Source organism: Aquarana catesbeiana, linkage group LG02, assembly GCF_042186555.1.
Source record: "Aquarana catesbeiana isolate 2022-GZ linkage group LG02, ASM4218655v1, whole genome shotgun sequence".
In the NCBI taxonomy this organism is placed as follows: domain Eukaryota; kingdom Metazoa; phylum Chordata; class Amphibia; order Anura; family Ranidae; genus Aquarana; species Aquarana catesbeiana.
The window spans coordinates 172,253,173-172,273,767 of NC_133325.1; the positions used below are offsets into that span (position 1 = coordinate 172,253,173).

General features: G+C 43.6%; 1 protein-coding gene across 1 annotated transcript in view; it reads right to left on the reverse strand.

Annotated features, from left to right (window-relative positions):
* The window catches only part of SHMT2 (serine hydroxymethyltransferase 2), a 144,995-nt gene that overhangs the window by 13,404 nt on the left and 110,996 nt on the right, over positions 1-20,595 (reverse strand). Inside the window, exons 9-10 of the mRNA XM_073613825.1 lie at positions 6,209-6,308; positions 3,179-3,334 (exon numbers count right to left, since the gene is read on the reverse strand). Coding sequence (XP_073469926.1) covers positions 3,179-3,334; positions 6,209-6,308 — 256 coding nt within the window. The remainder of the gene's footprint in view (positions 1-3,178; positions 3,335-6,208; positions 6,309-20,595) is intronic.

The window sequence follows — 20,595 nt, forward strand, 5'->3', positions numbered from 1 at the left end:
GCACTCTGTGCGTAAAGCTGTTACTAGTGTGTGTATATTCCGCTCATGTGACTCCCACCGTGCCTCCCTCCTCTCACGTCTCTCCTGATGTCAGCCCCGCCCACTGACTGGTGCTGTCAGAAGAGAGGCGGGCGGGGCTGACATCAGGAGAGACGTGAGAGGAGGGAGGCAAGGCCAGGAGTCACATGAGCGGAATATACACACACTAGTAACAGCTTTACGCACTGAGCGCTCTCCCGGGAGAATTCCCTGCTGACCTCAGGAGAGATGTGACATACGAGAACACCGGCGGCTGGAATAGAGATCGGGGGGAGATGGTGAGCAGGCAGATCGTCCTTCTCATTACAGGCTGCCACCAGCACTGGCAGAGCAGCAAGTACATACAGAGGGGGAGGGGGGCGCTGTGACACAAGTCCATATCATAGAATTGTCTTCTATGTGCCTTCATCACACCACAACTCTGCATTATTGTCTGCAGTCTTTGACCATCTCCTGTAGCATGTCCGCAGCCTCTGACCATCTCCTGTAGCATGTCCGCAGCCTCTGACCATCTCCTGTAGCATGTCCGCAGCCTCTGACCATCTCCTGTAGCATGTCCGCAGCCTCTGACCATCTCCTGTAGCATGTCCGCAGCCTCTGACCATCTCCTGTAGCATGTCCGCAGCCTCTGACCATCTCCTGTAGCATGTCCGCAGCCTCTGACCATCTCCTGTAGCATGTCCGCAGCCTCTGACCATCTCCTGTAGCATGTCTGCAGCCTCTGACCATCTCCTGTAGCATGTCCACAGTCTCTGATTGTCTCCTGTAGTATGTCTGCAGTCTGACCATCTCCTTTAGTATTTTGGAAGAGAGCCTGGAGCTCCTCTGCTGTCTTTTTTTCTTAAGAACAGATAGAATTAAAAAAATGGAGTTCTCCTGACTACTTGAATTTTTTTTGATGAAAACCATGAGCACTTGCGGATTTGCGCTGTAATCGTGATGCATCGTGGAATCGAATTGTTGACTTGACAATCATAATCGAATCGTGAGGCCAGTGAAGGGTTATTTTATTTCTGTCATTTAATTTAATTTACTTTTGTTTTTCCACCTGACCAACTATATAATTATGTACGATTTCCCCTCAACATATATTAGATAGAAAACGGACAGAATCAAGTCATCCAGAGGGACACAGGAAAATGTGCCTTCTTCCCGCTATCCTCATTCTTCCAGGGCTCTGGCACATTATAGCTTTGCTGCAGGACTTTTTTTTCATTGTCTATTGATTGAACAAGGCCCAGGTGGATGTTTTCTGCATCTGCACAGCTTCATGATAGATCACTTCTTCCACTGACCTGACCTTCATTTTCAAGGTCAACCTGCATTTTAAAATTCTAGTTACCTAGTGCCATACACACACTAATAAACCTTGTTTAAATTTTGACAAGTAGAGTAAAACAAAAATGCATTTAAAACTGACTAAAAAGGACACTGCCTACCTTGCTGAGTGTCTTGAATTCTGATTTTGGTGTCTTAAGCATTACAACATATCTGGTAAATGGCACTTAATCTGACTTTGTAACAAAAGAAGACAAGTGAACACTATGGTCCAGGAAACATACCACCTCATTACTGGAACGTGAAAGTGAGTTTGCAGTTTATTATAATACAAAAGGCTGTATTTACTTGGACATGCCCTACAGCAAGCCTAATAATTATGGCTAGAGTGGACTTTCTGACCTTCGCACACATCTGTAATGTTTCCTAGATAACATCTGTTCACTGACAATTTTACTAGTAAAGTAGAGATGCTCTTTTAAAGGGGTAAAGGTCGCCTTTTGCCAACAAAAATAATAAATGCACATTTTTTTTTGCAAGTAAAAAAATGTGCATTTTTTGTTGTTGCAGGTGCCTGTAAAGTATTGCACCAGTGATCTGCAGATCGCTGATTCCATGCAGGTCTCTTGCAGATCTGTGAGTGTATCTGCTTCCTCGTACCTCCGAGGAAATCAATACATTCTGACAGGAAGCATGTATGAACTAACATTCAGCCGCTGAGGCTGTTGGAACTTGTACTTTTTAATCCACAGAGCACTGTAAATGAGTGACACGGCCGGCGGGAGGAGCGTTTTTTAAATTTTTTTTATTTTGACAGCTAGCAGGGAGGAGAAGATCCCCCCCCCCCCCCAGCTGTCAGAGCGGGGGAGCAGGGGAGTGGTTTCATAACCGCTTACATGTTACACCCTAAATATGGGTGTAACATGTTATGAAAGGTGAACTTATCCTTTAAGCCTCATGCAGATTGGACGTTTTTAGCTACAGAAAGAGCTTTCTTTTGGTGGCATTTAAATCACCATTGTTTTTTTTTTTTTTTCTTTTTGCTAAATAAACTGGAAAAAAAAATTCTTAGCTTCGGTTATAAAACTTTGTAAATAAGCAATTCTCCTTTACTGATGTGCGCTGATGAGGCTTGCACTGGTGGGCACTGAGGAGGCGGCACTGATAATCAGGGCACTGATCATCTGTGTAAATATCCTGTCACACTTGCCAGTTACCGGCTCTCATCTCCTCACGCTGTGACAGTGCATTTGGAAAGGAATAACCAGGCAAGTTTGTGTACATGTGATCAGCTGGGGTTGGACACAGCTGATCACATGGTAAAGGGCGGCTGTGATTGGCCCGTTACCATGATCTGTAAACAGCGGTGTTCGAAGGACACGGCGATCACAGAATGCATAGGATGAGTGCCCCAGGGGGTGTGGTTCTGGCAGGATGTTTATGGATGCCAGATGTAGCCAGCTTTCGGCCATAGAGCCGGCATGATGTGGTTAAAAAAACAAAATTAGATCTGCTCAAGCAAGCTACTGAACCAGTGACCGAAGCAAACCTACTAATGCGCTTTTCAAAATGATACCTTCAGGATTTCAGGACTTCTTGCATTACAGGCATTCGACTGAGCATATACTGCCATAAACGTTACCACTTGGTGCAGCTTGCAGCCTCTTAAAGAGTTTTATAAACTGCCGCAGTAGGGCTGGATGGTGCATCTGTGCCTCCTGCCCACATGAAACTTCTGGAACCTTCTGCACGAGTCAAATGCCCAGTGTGCAGAAGCCTTAAGTGGCCCCTTTTAAAGGAGGACACTGGAAGTGACACAAAAATGCCTTAAAAAAAGTGACCACCCACTAAGGGGACTTACCTAGTCGCAGGCCTCCAGGGGTCAGAGCACTCTTATCACCAGGGCATGTGTTCTTGTTGGCAGTTATAGATACAAGCTCAAGCACCCGCTCCGCTCGTGCTCCATCCATACCTTTAGGCCTGAGGTCTACTAGCACAAGGTGGTTATCTGTTCCTCCTGAAAGGGGAATGAGGTTATGAAAGCCATGACTCAAAGTATGCTGAACAAAGGGTCAGAAAAGACAAACCAATCAATCATGTCATTATGGATTTCCAAAAGGTTTGAAACTATCTTGGTTAATGTGGGTACAAAGTGGCAAGGCTTGGGTTTTTAAATAAATTTTTTTCTGGTAATGAATTACTCAACATCAAATCCTATTCCCTTACAATGAGCAGCAGATGACATTTTCTAGGTTAAAAATTGAGCTTGCCATTTCACCTCCACACTTCCAGCTTGTACATAGGGCAATCATCATTATCAGCTCTGTCAAATTAGCAGGGAGGTGATCCTTCAGGAGGCAGCAAAGCAGAAATTAATAGTGTTGATCTTCCTGACTGTGCAGTGTTCCAAATGTGTAAATCACAAGATAATCGGAACAGAATTACAGATTTTATAGCAGTAAAAACAGTAAACATATGTATTTTAACTGTTTATTAAGATACATGCCTGGAGGTGTACTTTAAATGCGATGGTGGTGCTTTTCTTACTAGAAATTGTATCTCCAGCAAAATTCTTCAGCAATGTGATTGATCACTATTGATGGAGTCAAGATGGAAATTTTGAATCCCCACGGTGATGATAAATTGCCAACAATCTCACTGGGATTTGCTTTCTTCTGTATAAATACTATTATTTTTTTTTCTATATTTAACCTAACTGTATTAAGCAATGTTTTTGCAGTCTTTACAAGAGCACCACAACCAAGAGGCTCTGCATTTGCCTGTCTGAAGCAAGAGTTTGGAATCCTCCACCTTGTGGTTAGAACCAGCAGATGGTTTAGATTTTATGACAAAAAACCTTTTTCATAGAAGAGACGTATTGTTTTGATCAAGGTCTGGAATAAAAAAATTCATCATGGTCAGGATGATTTTTTTTTTTTTAATTCAATCCAGGAGACCGTGCGCAAAGCTCCACCTATTAGCTGCATTATTGAAGAAATGTGTTGTGTACATAGCTCAAGCATAAAATTTACACAACTGAATGATTTAAACCAGTGACAACGCCTTCCTCACCACTGCCTCCTGCAGGTTTGATCAGTAGGACCTTTAGAATTTCAATAGAGTCTGAGAGTGAACATATCTGCCAGTTTTGCCGTGCTTTCCCCTCAGAATATTCAATCATTCTCTGAGAATCCTTTGTCATTGGCACATCACAGAAAAAAAATTCTGAATCACATATATTCAGTAGCTAGAAAAAGCGTATGAGCCCCTTGGAATGAACTGGTTTTCTGCAGTAATTTGCCACAAAATGTGATCTGATCCTTATCCAAGTCACAGCAGACAAACAAAATGTGCTGATAGCACACCAACAACTCTAATTTGTCATCTTTATTGAACAAACCCATTAAACATTGGGAATGCTAGAGGAAAATGTAAGTGAACTAATTACTTCCATAATAGCCAACTGGAGTCAGTAGTTTGCACACCTGGAGTCCAATTAAAAGCGGGGTTCCCATCAAAAAAAAAAAAAAAAAATTAAAAGTCAGCAGCTACTAATATTGCAGCTGCTGACTTTTAATTGGACATTTACCTGTCCCAGGGTCCAGCAATGCGGGGGATCGAAGCCCCGCTCGTCGCCCCCCCTCCGCTCGGCGGCGCCGGCATTTTAACTGTGGGCGCCCGGCTGTGGCTTCACAGCCGGGCACCCACTGTGCGTGCGCGAGCCGTGCCATCACTGGCCCTGCAATCATCTGGGACCAGTCACGTGTCCCAGATGATTGACAAGAGGGAGGGTGGAGAGGCGATCTCCCTTCCTGCGCCGAGGGAAGTGACGTCAGGAGCCCAGGCACCGAAGTGGGCAGACTACGAGGGACCCCCTAGCAATAGGCATTTAGAGGCGAGTAAAAAAAAAATTTCTCCAAATGTTTTTTTTTTTTTTTTTTTTTAAGCACTTTACTAATTTTTTTTTTTTTTTTGGGGGTGGAACTTCTCTTTAATGAAATGAGACTGGAGGTGTGGTCTAGAACGACTTTGATAAGACACTTAAACATTTTAAGATTGCTGTTCATAAGAAGCATCAGCTGATGTGAACGATGCCTTGCAAAAAAGGAGCGCTCTGGAGACATACAATCAAGAGTAGGTGATCTGCATAAGGCTTTAAAGAGATGCAAAGCAATCTCAAAACAGAATCTTCAAGGCAGTAAAGAACCCACGAGTAACAGCTAAAGGCTTGAAGACATCACTGGAATTGGAACTGAAAAACACTGTTCATGAGTCTACCATAGGTATACCATAGTATACCATAAGTCTTTGAAAAGGCAGTGTGTCCATGGCAAAACACCACGAAGGAATCCACTGCTCTCCATAAAGTAAAAAAAAAAAAAAAAAAAAAACATTGCTGCGTGTCTGGTTTGCCAAACAGCACCTTGGCTAACCTCAAAGCTACCGAGGAAATGTTTTGTGGACCAATTAAACAAAAGTTGAATCATTCAGGAAAAAAACCTCTGCACTATGTATGGTGCACAAAAAGGCACAGCTTACCAACATCAAAACATCATACCAATGGTGGTGGGAACATCATTATTGGGCTGCCTATGGGCAGGAATTTCCAAGTTTATCAAAATATCGTTACGGATACTGTCCAGCACTATGAATGTTTAATCAGTGTGTTCAATAAAGACATAAGGACTTAGAATTGTTTGTGTGTTATCAGCTTAAGCACATTATGTTTGTCTATAATTGTGAAAACCAATTCCAAGAGGTTCACCTATGTTTTCTTGCCAATGTATATATTTCTGTTTAAAAACATAATATCTTTATAAAAATTCAGACATCCAGTATAGCATCCTTCAATCATAACATTTCCAAAAATACAGTATTCGTTATTAAATACCTGAGACAAGTGTGTACCCCTTCTTAAGTAGGGAAGAGGCCATTGCCTTAGCATTTTTTAGGACCTGCAGCGCATATTCATGGAACATTGGAGAACTAGCCTGTGGATTAAAAGAATAGTTCAGTATAACATTTAACACGCATCAGTGTACGGGTCATGTTTATTTCACATTCTATTTTACAAATATCTTAAACTCTTAAGAGCTAATTCACCTTCATAAAACTTTCTACCTATAAATAAAGGGCAAGTTCACCTTTACAGAAAAATCTGTAAAGTGAACTTACACAGGATCCCCTCCTCACCCCCCCCCCCCTCCCGGTCCCGCTGACCTGGAGCCCGGCGATCTCCCGCCATGAGCCCTCATATAGCGGCCTCACCGGTCCAGGGCTTAGAAATCCCCTCGGCTTAATCTCTAAAACTTACCTTGTCAGGAGGTATGTTTAAGAGCATTCTAATTGGTTGGTGCCGTCACATGGGCGGGGCCGACCAATCAGAACCCGCGCAGTCCATCATGTCACCGCAGGCGAAGAGAAAGCCGCAGGGATTTCAAATCCCCTAACTGGTAAAGTGGAGATACGATGTGTCAGGCCGGATTGACGCTCTCCAGGTTAGCGGGACCAGGTGCGATGGGGAGTCCAGTGTAAGTTTACCTCACAGATTTTCTGAAAAGGTGAACTTACACTTTAAAGTAGAATTCCAGCCTAAAGCCAACTAGTCTTAAAAATGCTTGCTACCCCTGCCTAACACCTATGATAACTACCCTGTGAAAGAAAGTTATATATACTTACCTATTTTTAGCCCGTTCTGGTCCGGTCACGTGATCCCCTGAGTCAGCCAGCAGCAGCTACAAGGGAGAGGAGAGAGCACTTAACAGCTAGTAAAGCCTGTAATGACATTACACTTATGCTACTACGGCCCATCCATTGTCAGCACTCCCACCTCTCTTGCAGTCGACGTTGTCCAACACAGGAAAACCGGTTCACGTGACTGGACTGGAGCAGCATGAAAATAGGCAAGTATATACATCTTTCTTATACAGGTTAGCCAGCATTAGTGTTAGGAGGGGAAAGGGAGCTTTAAGTCTAAATTTATCCCAGAATTCTACTGTAAAGTATTACTGTGTTTTTCATTATTTTGTTTTAAATACATTTTTTTCACAAATCATTTTGCTATGCATTTGGCCCTGTTTACTTTTTCAGATTTTGTTGGTTGCCATAAGCAAGCTGTACACACATGGAGCACCAGTGTTCAGACATAATTCCCGATGGAATCATGTGACCAGATTTTACCTGTCAATTAAGTTAAGAGTATGTAATAAAAAATAAAAAAACAAAATTAGTACCAAAGCACAGGGACATACAAATAGCACCTGGGAAAATTCCCCTGAAAAGTAGGATGCCTTCATATCCCTATGTTAGTTTGTTCCTATTTGGTGCTTTTTTGTCAGATTTGAGAATAGTGTTAAATATTAACCACTTCCCGCCCGGCCTATAGCAGAATGACGGCCGGGCGGTGGTTCTGTTATCGTGACTGAGCGTCATATGACACCCTGCAGGATAACAGCCACCGCGCTCCAGTGGGGGCGCGCATCGTGGCAATCGGTGGTGCGGTGTGTCAGTCTGACACAACACTACACCGATCTCGGCAAAGAGTCTCCGGCGGAGGCTCTTTACCACGTGATCAGCCGTGTCCAATCACGGCTGATCACGATGTAAACAGGAAGAGCCGGTGATCGACTTTTCCTCACTCGCGTCAGACGCAAATAGAGGAGAGCCGATCGGCGGCTCTCCTGACGGGGGGGGGGTCTGTGCTGATTGTTTATCAGCGCAGCGCCCCCTTGGATGCCCACACTAGACCACCAGGGAAGCTGCTAGGACCACTGGGGAAGCCCCCGGCATGTGCATTGCCAGGTATATCCCCCCATGGCCATCCACATGTGAAAATCAATGCCCAACATATGCCAATCAGTGCCCACAAATGGGCACTGACTGGCACCTCTATGGCACAATAAAAATTAGTGATGCCCAGCAATGCCACCCATCAGTGTCATCAATACCATCCATCAGTGTCCATCAGTGCCCACCCATCAGTGCCACCCACAAGTGCCCATCAGTGCCACCCACAATTACCCATCAGTGCCACCTACGAGTGTCCATCAGTGCCAACTACGAGTGTCCATCAGTGCCGCCTATCAGTGCCACCTCATCAGTGCCGCCTTATCAGTGCCCATCAGTGCAGCCATATCAGTGCAGCCATATCAGTGCCCGTCATTGAAGAAGAAAACGTACTTATTTACAAAAAAACAAAGAAAAAAACTTATTTCCCAAATTTTCAGTCTTTTTTTTATTTGTTGCGCAAAATAAAAATTGCAGAGGTGATCACATACCACCAAAAGACAGCTCTATTTGTAGGAACAAAATAATAAAAAATTTATTTGGGTACAATGTAGCATGACCGCGCAATTGTCATTCAATTTGTAACAGCGCTGAAAGCTGAAAATTGGCTTGGGCAGGAAGGTGTATAAGTGCCTGGTATTGAAGTGGTTAAAGGTTGAATTTTTAACTAAAATAAACATGTTATACTTACCTGCTCTGTGCAGTGGTTTTGTACAGAGCAGCCCCGAACCTCTTACCCAGCCAGTGCTCCTGGTTCCTCCTCTTCATCCAGTGCCCCCATAACAAATCGCTCAAACCTACTGGCCTGAGGAATGACAGATCTAAAAGAAGTTTTACTACGGCTTGTATTATCTCTTATGGTCCTTGGGGTACAGAGATCGTAATGGGATACATATTTGCCACATTCATGGAGTTGGTTTACAGAACTGGATTCTTCCTGCTGTGCTTCATTATCAATTCTCCAGTTCTGCCCCCTTGCAGCAGAAGAAAAGTGAAATTTCACTTCGACAGAAGCAGCCCACTTTTACTAGCTATGAGGATTACGTTTGCCCTTTACAAGTATAGTTAGTGCACCGACAAATTCAGTTATTTTCCTAACTCCAACATGTCCCCCTTTACAAAGAACAATGTTGCATTCTTCGCCAATAAAAATGTTACATGGGTTCTTCAGCATGCCTATATCCACCCCAGCTATTGTGTGGTCAAGTGAGGTGACTGGTCTTTCAGTCTGGTGTCACAGCATCTATAGCAGGGAAAAGAGGAGCGAATTGTAAGAGGAGAAGGTGAAAAAGGTAGCAGATATTTAAATGCGGATTATAGTACCTGCCAATATTATACCACCCCTCCATGTACAGCTTTATTTTTGCTGCCATTTTTAACTAGTTGCTTCTCTCTACAGTTCCCTTCTTGTAACAGGTATGTGTTTGCTACATATAATTAATATACATTATAATTACACGATTTATATATCGCCAACAGTTTACGCAGCGCTTTACAATGTAGAGGGGGGACAGCACAATTACAGTACAGTTCAATACAGAAGGGACAGGAGGGCCCTGCTCATAGAGCTTACATTCTAAAGGGAGGGGGTGGTGGTACAAAAGGTAATAGATGTGGGGAATGATTTGATGGGGGTGGCTCGGGGACAGTTGTTAGGTGGGTGTGGGATAGGCTTCCCTGAATAAATGAGTTTTCAGGGATCTCCTAAAGGTGGAGAGGTTAGGGGCTGATCAGACATACCGGGGCAGGGAGTTCCAGATGATGGGAGAGGCTCTGGGGAAGTCCTGAAGGCGAGCATGGGAGGAGGTAACAAGGGAGCTAGAGAGCAGGAGGTCCTGGGAGGGGAGGAGCAGAGGGGATGATTTGGGCGATATCTGCAGATGAGCTTGGTGATGTAGCTGGGGGCAATGTTGTGGATGGCCTTGTATGTTGTGGTTAGCATTTTTAATTTTTACAGTGGGATAGGGGAAGCCAGTAGGGCTGCAACTAACGATTATTTTCATAATCGATTAGTTGGCCGATTATTCTTTCTATTTTCAGATAAAATCATAAAAAATTAAAAATATAAAAAAGACCTCAAATACTATTCTGCAGATTTTCAGACAGGACTGTAATATTTGAATGCATGACAGAGTCCCTTGTCATATAAAGGGATATCCTGTTGTGTCTATTCCTCCCAGGAACACCAATGATGGGGCACTATTCCTCTCCCCGCCCCCTCCCAGGAACACCAATGGGGCACCATTCCCCCCTCCCCGGAACACCAATGGGGCACTATCACTATCCCCCCCCCAGGAAAACCAATGATGGGGCACCATCTCCCCCCCCACCCCCCCCAGGAATACTTACGATTATGGAGCACTTGCCAACTTGTCATCACAGAAATTAATGTATTACTGAGTATTGTATAGCCACTACCTTATATCACTTCACATGTGCAGCTCGGTGCCCATGGCTGCTTATCGCCTCTCTATTCTGTTGAGGCAGCAACACGCAGAGCTGAGAATATCAGGAGGGGGACCTGACGTCAGAGAGGAGAGAGGCGGATGTGCGTGCCTGGTCACATGAGCGCCGCTGTATTCTGATGCTAATACACCGCCTCCGCCACCTTGTACACAGGATTCTAACACTGGGATGGGGGCGGGACTGACAGGGAGGAAGGTGCGTGCCGTTAGACCAACTAACCGATAATGAAAATCGTTGACGGCGATTTTCATTATCAATTATATTGATTAATCGTTTCATTGGCAGAGAGGAGCAGCAGTCATGGATCGGTTAGCGAGGTGTATTAGTCTAGCAGCAGCATTCATAATAGACTGATGGGGGGGATAGCCTGCGTAAGGGTAGGCCATTAAGGAGAGAGTTGCAGTAGTCAAGGCGGTAAATAATCAAGGAGTGAATAAGTTGCTTTGTGGTGTCAGTCAGGAAGGGACGAATTCTGGAGATGTTGCGGAGGTTAAGGCGGCAGGATTTAGCCAGCGATTGGATGTGGGGGCTGAAGGAGAGGTCAGAGTCAAGGATTACACCCAGCACCCTGGTATGTGTGGAGGGACCGATGGATGTGCTGTTGATCTTAATGGTAAAGTCATTGAGGGGGGACTGGGAAGGAGGAAATATAACAAGCTCAGATTTAGAACGCTTGTGTTTGAGAAAGTGGTGTGACATCCTTACCGATATGTCCTTTAGTAAGTTTGAGATCCATGAAAAGATCGAGGGGGTGAGTTGAGAAGTGGAGAGATAGATCTGGGTGTCGGTGTAGATGTGGTATTGCAGGCCATGGGAGGTTATCAACTGGCCCAGGGAAGAGGTATAGAGCGAGAATAGGAGGGGTCCAGGGATGGAGCCTTGGGGTACCCCAACAGAAAGAGGAAGAGGAGTGGAGGAGATGGAGTTGTAAGTGACACTGAAAGTGCGCCGATGGGAAGGAGGAGAACCAGGATAAAGAAGAATCACGGAGGGCAAGGGAGTGTAGTTTGCTGAGGAGCAGGTGGTCAACTGTCGAAGGTAGCAGAGGGGTCTAAGAGTATGAGTATGGAGTAATGGTCATTGGTTTTAGCAGTTAGTAGGTCATTGGTGAGTTTTAGTAGGGTAGTTTCAGTGGAATGTTGGACGGAAGTCGGACTGTAGGGGGGAAAGAAGGTTGTTGTCCATGAGGTAAGCGACTTATTCGGTCATGGACAAGGCATTCAATGAGCTTGGGTGCAAATGGGAGTGGGGCGATGGGTCTTAAGTAAGTCAGTCAAACAGGTGGGGTCTAGGAACCAGTGCATGTTTGAGCAGGGAAAGAAAGGTGCCGGAGGAGAGGGAGAGGTTGAAGATGTGGGTTAGGGAGTTTAGGATAGAACGGGAAAGTGGTCACAGTAATTGTGAGGGGACAGGTGATGAGGTGGGCCATGGAGAAGAGTTTATCGACTTCATCGGTGGTAACTGGGCAGAAGGAGGAGAATATTGAATGTGGTGTTGGACCTGATGTGTTGGGTAGGGGAGGAAGTTGAATGCTGGCAATCCTCGCAAATTGTGTCGATTTTCCTTTTAAAATGGTTGGCAATCTGTTGAGCGGTAAGCAAGTTGGTGGGTGGGAGGTGAAGTAAGGAATTAAGGGTAGAAAAGAGTTGGCGAGGTTTGGATGAGAGGGTTTTGATGAGAGTGTTGTAGGTCTGTTTAGCAGTGTGGAGGCAGGAGTTGTATTTGAGAAGGACAGATTTGTAAAGGGTAAAGTCTTGCAGGGATTTAGATTTATGATATGCTTGCTCAAGAGCATGGCTGCGTGTCGTCTGTTTGCCAGGGTTGTGACAGATGGGGCCTGGTTCTGCGTGTAGAAAGAGGAGCAAGTACGTCTAGGGAGGATGACAATGTGTTGTTGTAGATGGAAGTGGTTAAGTCTGGGCAGAACAGGGGTGCGATTTTGTCGTAAAGGCCATCAGTAACAGAATGAAGAAGGGAAGAGTTGAGGATGCGAAGGTTTCTGCGGGTAGTAGTTTGTGGGTTGGCAGCATGGGAGGTAGGAGACAAGGAGAGTGTGAAACGGACAAGGTTGTGATCAGAGAGAGGAAATGGGTGTTAGAGAGGTTGCAGCAATGGGAGAATACGAGGTCGATAGTGTTGCTGTTGGAGTGAGTGATGGTTTGTCCATTGTGTTAGGTTAAAAGAGGAGGTTAGGTTGAGTAGTTAAGAAGTGGTTGCAGTATTAACATGGATTGGAATGTTTAAGTCACCTAGGATAATTGCAGGTACTTCAGAGGAGAGAAAATAGGGTAGCCATGCACAGAAGTCATCCAGAAAGAGTGACATTGGTGCAGGAGGTCTTATGCGATTGTTTAAAATCTGATAATGCAAAAAAATATTCAGAAGCATGATTCCTAAGCCCCAAACCTGTCTATGTCACTGTATTCCACAGAAGAGTGCTTCCAATGTTGCTGGCTCCTAACGTTTTGAAGCTGGCTCCTAGATTCTGGTCAGGTTTGTCCAAGTCTATTTAAGCACACGCAATTTAAAAGTAAGAGATATATTGGAAATGTGATTTTCGCTCTAAGGGCTCATTTACACTTGCTTTGGCTTCAACACACATTAAAGCAGCTACGGCTTCAACATGCTTTTATGATGCGTTTTTGATTCTTCGTGGTGCTTCAATGAAGCTTTAGTGATGCTTTGGTAAAGCATCGGTGATGCTTCCGTGATGCTCTTTTGAAGCTTTGCAGATGTCCTGTGTGTGTGGATATCTCATACCTGCAATTTCTCCAAAGCAAAGCTAAAGCTGAATTAAAGCCTCTCAAAAGCTGCAGGTTCTTCAAGCGAGCTTTGCCATAGACTTCTATGGAAGCTTTGAAGACGCTTTGAAGCACCACTAAAGCAACATGGGGTATAATTTTTTAAATCGCAGTCGAAGCAAAGCAAAACTAATGCAAGGTGTAAACAGGGCTGTAAGCTAACCATTTTTTTTAGTGACAGGGGCTTTGACTGTCATTCAGAGAGCTTTAACAAAGCCTCTCCAAAGCCTGGTTTTGAAGCAAGTGTAAACTAGCCCTTAGGTAAGAATGCATTGGCTGGACACTGGTAGGGATGCATTGGCTGGGCACGGGTAAGGATGATGAAGCCAGACAGGAAGGAGTTGAAGGGGAAGGTACCCACCAGCAGGTGGTACGGGTATTGCATGGCTCCGGTCAGCAGGATGTACAGTAAAGCAGCAGCTTGAGCCTCTGTTTCCAAGCGGGACAACACAGACATTTTACCTACAAAACACATAATGTCCACATTAACCATCTTACCTGGCTCCGGTGTGTCTCCCAATCTGGCAGCTCAATCTCGGCCGCACGTCACCCCTGATCACAGCCGCATGGCAGCAGTGTTCTCTTAGTCATGCCCACCCTAGACACGTCCCCGCTGGCCCCAGGGACTTGTGGGAGATGTAGTTCAATAGGGGGTGCGCGAGACAGCTTGTATGAATGGATTCCTGCCCACACATCACCCCTGGCCCAGAGCCGTAGCCGTGAGAGCCACTCCTCCTCATTCATGCCCACCTCAGACACATCACCGCTGGCCCTATAGACTTATGGGAGATGTGATTCAATGGGGGGGGGGGGGTGCGCGGTGTGGACGAGACAGCTTGTATGGACAGCCGGTCAGTGTGTGCTCTTCCTGGCGTGCCCACAGAGAGGGCTCTGCGTGCCACGGGTTCACCATCACTGCCCTCTAGTAATAGAGGTCCCAGGATCTAGGTTACAAGTATTGGTTGCTTTCTGGAGATACCAAGCTATTGCTTCTAGAAGGAGAAGATGCAAACATCTTTATATGAAGGCTGGTTTATGGTTTTTGTTTGCAAGTATGCCAACCTCCAGAAGTCGTCAGTAAAGACTGACTGTTTAAGAATTCCTAACATTGCTGTAGCTTTAAAATATAAGATTAAGAAAGGCATGTTTCTGTAGGAAATATATCAACACATAAGACAGGTCAAAGTCTTTCATTTTTGAGCTGCAAGGGTGAACTTACAATTTAAGCTATGAGCCCCTGGTGCTTTTCAATTTAATCTTTGTGTTTTGCAGCCATTAACCGCTCGCAGAAAAACCTCCCCCTCATTTATGCATCAGAGCTCCATTTGTACAGACAGTCCGCAATTAGTGATTTCACAAGGTGCCGCGGTTATTTTGTTTTGCAGTATTCCACAGCGCTGTCACACTTTGATTAATAACTGCATTTCCTGTTGGAATCACCTACTCTGTGGTTATCGGCCAGCAGGTGTTCCACACACAGGAAAACTGTAATTCCATTTAACAAGGAAAAGGCTTACAGGAAGACTACTGTATGTCTAATGTAAAGCATGTGTGGTAGCAGCAGGCCACTCCAGAAATCACTGATCGTGATATACATGGAAACTAGGGATCTTCAAGAGGACCCAGAATACTTCAGATTAGTTTTCATATCTCTACATTACTGCATATAGAGAAAAAAAAAAAAAAAAAGGAGGAGGAGGAGGAGAATAACACTTACTGGGCCTCTAAGCAAAGAAGTCAGCACATGCATGGGAATCAACTGGTCCTACTACATGCATTAATAAAAATTCATTTTTCTGATGACAACTTCTCAAAGATCCATGCTGCAATAGTTCAACAAACAATGTGCCCATCATGGGTCAGTAACACTCCATGCATGGTGTTGATGGGCTTGTGTTTAGAACTCACTGACAGGTGCATTAGACCTACAGATGATCTTTCTGACCGCCTTTTGACTTCAAGAATGTTTTGCATTCCCAAAGACTAAGCAATTGTAAAACCTGTTCCAAGGGAACAAAGGCTTGTCAACACAGGCACTAACTTTTATTATTATTATTATACAGGATTTATATAGCGCCAACAGTTTGCGCAGCGCTTTACAACTTGAGGGTAGACGGTACAAATACAATACACTTTAAAACAGTAGGAATCAGAGGGCCCTGCTCGTTAGAGCTTACAATCCAAGAGGGAAGGTCAAGAGATACAAGCTGTAATAACTATAGGGGATGTGCTGATGGAGAAAATAAATGTACAGTTGTTAGGTGGGGGCCAGATAGGCTTCTCTGAACAGATGAGTTTTCAGGGATTGGACAAAGTAGGAGAAGGTCGGACAGATTGGGGTAGAGCATTCCAGAGGATGGGAGAAGCTCTGGAGAAGTCATGAAGGCGAGCATGGGATGAGGGGACAAGGGAGCTAGAAAGCAGGTCTTGGGAGGAGCGAAGAGGACAATCTGGTTGGTAATTTGAGACTAGGTGAGTGATGTAGCTGGGTGCCAGGTTGTGGATGGCTTTGTAAGTTATGGTTAGTATCTTGAATTTAATTTGTTGGTTGAGTGGCAGCCAATGGAGGGATGTAGCAGACGCTGAGCGGTTTGTAAGGTGGATGAGCCTTGGCAGCAGCGTTCATGATGGACTGAAATGGATAGCCTATTTAGAGGTAAGCCAATAAGGAGGGAATTGCAGTAGTCGAGGCAAGAGATGACCAGGGAATGGGTTAAAATGTTTGTGGTGCCATTGGTTAGGAAGGGGCATATCTTGGAGATGTTGGAGGTTGAGGTGGCAAATTTTGGATAGTGATTGGATGTGGGGCCCAACAGAGAAATCAGGGGAAGTGGTACATTGGAGAGGAAATATCATGAGCTCAGTTTTGGATAGGTTGAATTTGAGGAAGTGATGTGCCATCAGACTGACATGTCCGTTAGCATATTGATGATGTGCGAGGAGACAGATGGGGAGAGCTGGGGGGTGGAGAGATAGATTTGGGTGTCATGAGCGTAGAGTATATTGAAAGCCATGGGAGGCAATCAACTGACCCAGGGAGGTGGAATAGATTGAGAAAAGGAGAAGTCCAAGAACAGAACCTTGGGGGACCCAGACGGAGAAAGGAAGAGGCTAGGAGGAAGTAGAGGTGTGACACCGAAGGAGCGGTAGGATAGGTAGAATGAGAACCAGCAAAGAGTACAGGGATTCCTACATTATAAGCAATTTACCAGCCAATTTGAATTTTTTTTTTTTTTTTTTTAACCCAATCATAGAACAGTGAAATCTGATTGGCAGTTATGAGTTACGACATCTGTCTGAACCTTTATAGCAAATACACTATCATTGTTATGTTTTTAGTGCCTTTAACCACTTCAGCCCTGGAGGATTTGGCTGCTCAATGACCAGAGCACTTTACAATTTGGCACTGCACTGCTTTAACTGGTAATTGCGCGGTCATGCAATGCTGTACCCAAACAAAATTTTTTTCCCCACAAATAGAGATTTCTTTTGATGGTAATTGATTGCCTCTGCAATTTTTATTTTTTGCGATAGAAACAGAAAAAGACCGAAAATTTTGAAAAAAATGATATTTTCTACATTTTGTTATAAAAAAAATTCAATGAACTCAATTTTAGTCATACATTTAGGCCAAAATGTATTCATCCACATGTCTTAAGTAAAAAAAAAGTCAATAAGCGTATATTTATTGGTTTGTGCAAAAGTTATAGCGTCTACAAACTAGGGTACATTTTCTAGAATTTATGCAGCTTTTAATTTATGACTACCTATTTCATTTCTTGGGGCGCTAAAATGGCAGGGCAGTACAACCCCCCCCAAAATGACCCCATTTTGGAAAGTAGACACCCCAAGAAAATTGCCGAGAGGCATGTTGAGACCATTTAATATTTTTTTTTTTGTCACAAGTGAAAAATGACAAAAAAAAAAAAAACATTACACAAAGTTGTCACTAAATGATATATTGTTCAAACATGCCATGGTTATATGTGGAATTACACCCCAAAAAGCATTCTGCTGCTTCTCCTGAGTATGGGAATAACTCATGTGTGAGACCTTTTAGGAACCTAGCCTCGTACATGCCTCTCAGCAAAAAGCTTGAAGTGTCTTCTTTCCAAAATGGGGTCATTTGTGGGGGTTTTCTGCTATCTTGGCATTTTATGGCCTTCAAAACTGTGATAGGTAGTGAGGAGTGAAATCAAATTTACAGCCTTAGAAATCCTGAAGGTGTTGCTTGGTTTTCGGGGTCCTGTACGTGGCTAGGCTCTCAAAAAGTCTCACACATGAGGTATCCCTGTACTCAGGAGAAGCAGCAAAATGTATTTTGGGGTGTAATTCCACATATAACCATGCCATGTTTGAACAATATATCATTTAGTGCCAACTTTGTGCAAAAAAAAAAAAAAAAAAAATTGTAATTTTCCCAAAACTTGTGGCAAAATATAAAATATTCCATGGACTCAACTCAACATGCCTATCAGCAAATAGCTTGGGGTGTCTACTTTCCAAAAAACTGGTCATTTTATGCACATTTAGAAGCTTCGGTCACACATCACCCACGCTTCTAACAACTTGAAGACAAAGCCCTTTCTGACACTTTGTTTACATGAAAAAATATTTTTTTGCAAGAAAATTACTTTGAATCCCTAAACATTATATATATATTTTTTTTAAAGCAAAGGCCCTACAGATTAAAATGGTGGGTGTTGCATTTTTTTTTATCACACAGCATTTGCACAGCGATTTTTCAAACACAATGTTTTTGAAAAAAAACACACTTTTATTTTAATGCACTAAAACACACTATATTGCCCAAATGTTTGATGAAATAAAAAAGATAATCTTATGCCGAGTACAAGTATACCAAACGTGATATTCTTTAAAATTGCGCACAAACATGCAGCGGCGACAAACTACATACATTTTTAAAAGCCTTTACAGGTTACCATTTTGGATTTACAGAGGTGGTCTACTGCTAAAATTACTGCCCTCGATCTGACCTTCGCGGTGATACCTCACATGCATGGTGCAATTGCTGTTTACATATGACACCAGAGTGACGATTGCGTTCGCCTTTGCGCGTGAGCACAGAGGGACAGGGGGGCTTTATTTATTTTGCTTTTTTTATTATATTTTTAAACTATTCCTTTCATTTTTTAAATCATTTTTATTGTTATCTCAGGGAATGTAAATATCCCCTATGATAGCAATAGGTAGTGACAAGTACTCTTTTTTGAAAAAATTGGGGTCTATTAGACCCTAGATCTCTCCTCTGCCCTCAAAGCTTCTGACCACACAAAGATCGGTGTGATAAAATGCTTCCCCAATTTCCCAATGGCGCTGTTTATATCCAGCAAAACCCAAGTCATGAAATGCTCGTAGCTTCCGGTTTCTTAGGCCAAAGAGATGATTGGAGCCGTTCTGGTCTCTGATCAGCTCTATGGTCAGCTGGCTGAACCACCGGCTGCATTCTCGGGTTCCCTGTTGGGACAGGAGAGCCCGAGAAAACCATGGAAATAAAACCATGGGTGACGTTCCCTCCCACTGCTTGTAAAAGCAGTCTAGAGGCAAATTAGCCACTAGGAGTGCTTTTACATGAAAGCCGGCTGAAAAGAATGATACCAAAATGATACCTAAACCTGCAGGCATCATTCTGGTATAACCACTAAAAGTCCAGCAACATACCAGTATGTTGCTGGTCCTTGTTGGGCATACATTGTAATGTTCTTTTTTTCATGCAGCCTGTGGGCTGTATGAAAAAAAAAAAAAAGATTGATCAGTGGGTATGCTCACCATTAGAATACCACCCTTCATCCACTTCTAATGATGGGCATACAGGCACCATTTTTTTTTTTTTTTTTTTTTTTTTAACTGTGGTGGTGAAATCACCTCCTACAGCGCTGGAGTGAAAGCAAACGCTGTTGCTGCCAAGATAAATAAATCCATACCATACTTGGAAAGCAAATACAATAAAACTAAGTAAAAATAAAACGTTTAATGCAATCTGTGCCTAAACAATATATGCTGAAGCATCTGCCCCTAATCCTAATGTTAGGGCAAATCACCCCTCCACCCCTGCCCCCATGCTTTTTTTTTTTTTTTTTTTTTAACTGTCAGTGGAGGCTGGTGCTCAAATTTTTTATTTTTTTTTGGGGGGGGGGGGAATTCTGAAAAATAACGGAAAAAAACCATCAAATGCCGCCACTGTGCCCCGCCCACTCACCGACTGTCCAGCACTTACCTCATCTTGGTAGGGGATCAGTCGGCGAGCTGTGGGATGAGCAGCGGGTGACGGCAGCGGCTCCTGTGTCCTCCATTTGCCTTGTCTTCCTTCTGCTAGGCGTCCAATCACAGCACCGGTGCCTTCATCCAATCAGGTGACGGGTATTAGATCCGCTACTCCTGATTGGCTGAGCCAGTTCAGTGTTAGAAAAGCAAATATTAATTCGCTTTTCTAACACACCTGGGCGGGCTTGTAGCGCAAGTCCATCTTTTTAGAAGCCTATTAGAGCCTATGGCTCTAATTAGGTGCCTAAAAAAAAAAAAAAAAAAAAAAAAACACCCCCACCGCTGTAATACAGGCACTCAGCATCCGAAATGGGGCCGGATGCATGAATAGATTCATGCAATGCATGAATCTATCCATAATACACAGAGGGGAGTGGCTGGAGAGAGGGGGCGGTGCCACTGTTAACTGTGAAATCACCTTCTACAGCGCACACACACACACATCTATCTATATACACATACAGAGATTATATATATATATATATATATATATATATATATATATATATATATATATATATATATATATATATATATATATATATATATATATATATATATATATATATATATATATATATATATTAATATATATAAAAAACGGTTCGGTTCCAGGTTCGGGTCTCCCAAAAATGCAATGGCATCTTTGGAGACCCTGTGAAAGTGCGTCCTAGTCTGTGCAGTGCTGTACCCTAGGCTAATACTCCACTAGTGTGTGGTAGCGTTCAAAACATTCACCAATGCAAAGACCAGGATGGTTAGGACAGGAGGGACAATAATAACGGGTGTCACGCCTATATCCGCGCTTTCTACAGACACAACATTTTCTTTAGGGGGCTTGCTGGGTAGGAGTACCAGGGAGGACATACGGAAAATGCCTCTCATGCAGCCGGCTTACTGCATTTGGATTGGGAAGTTGGGCCAGAGCACCGTCTGGAAA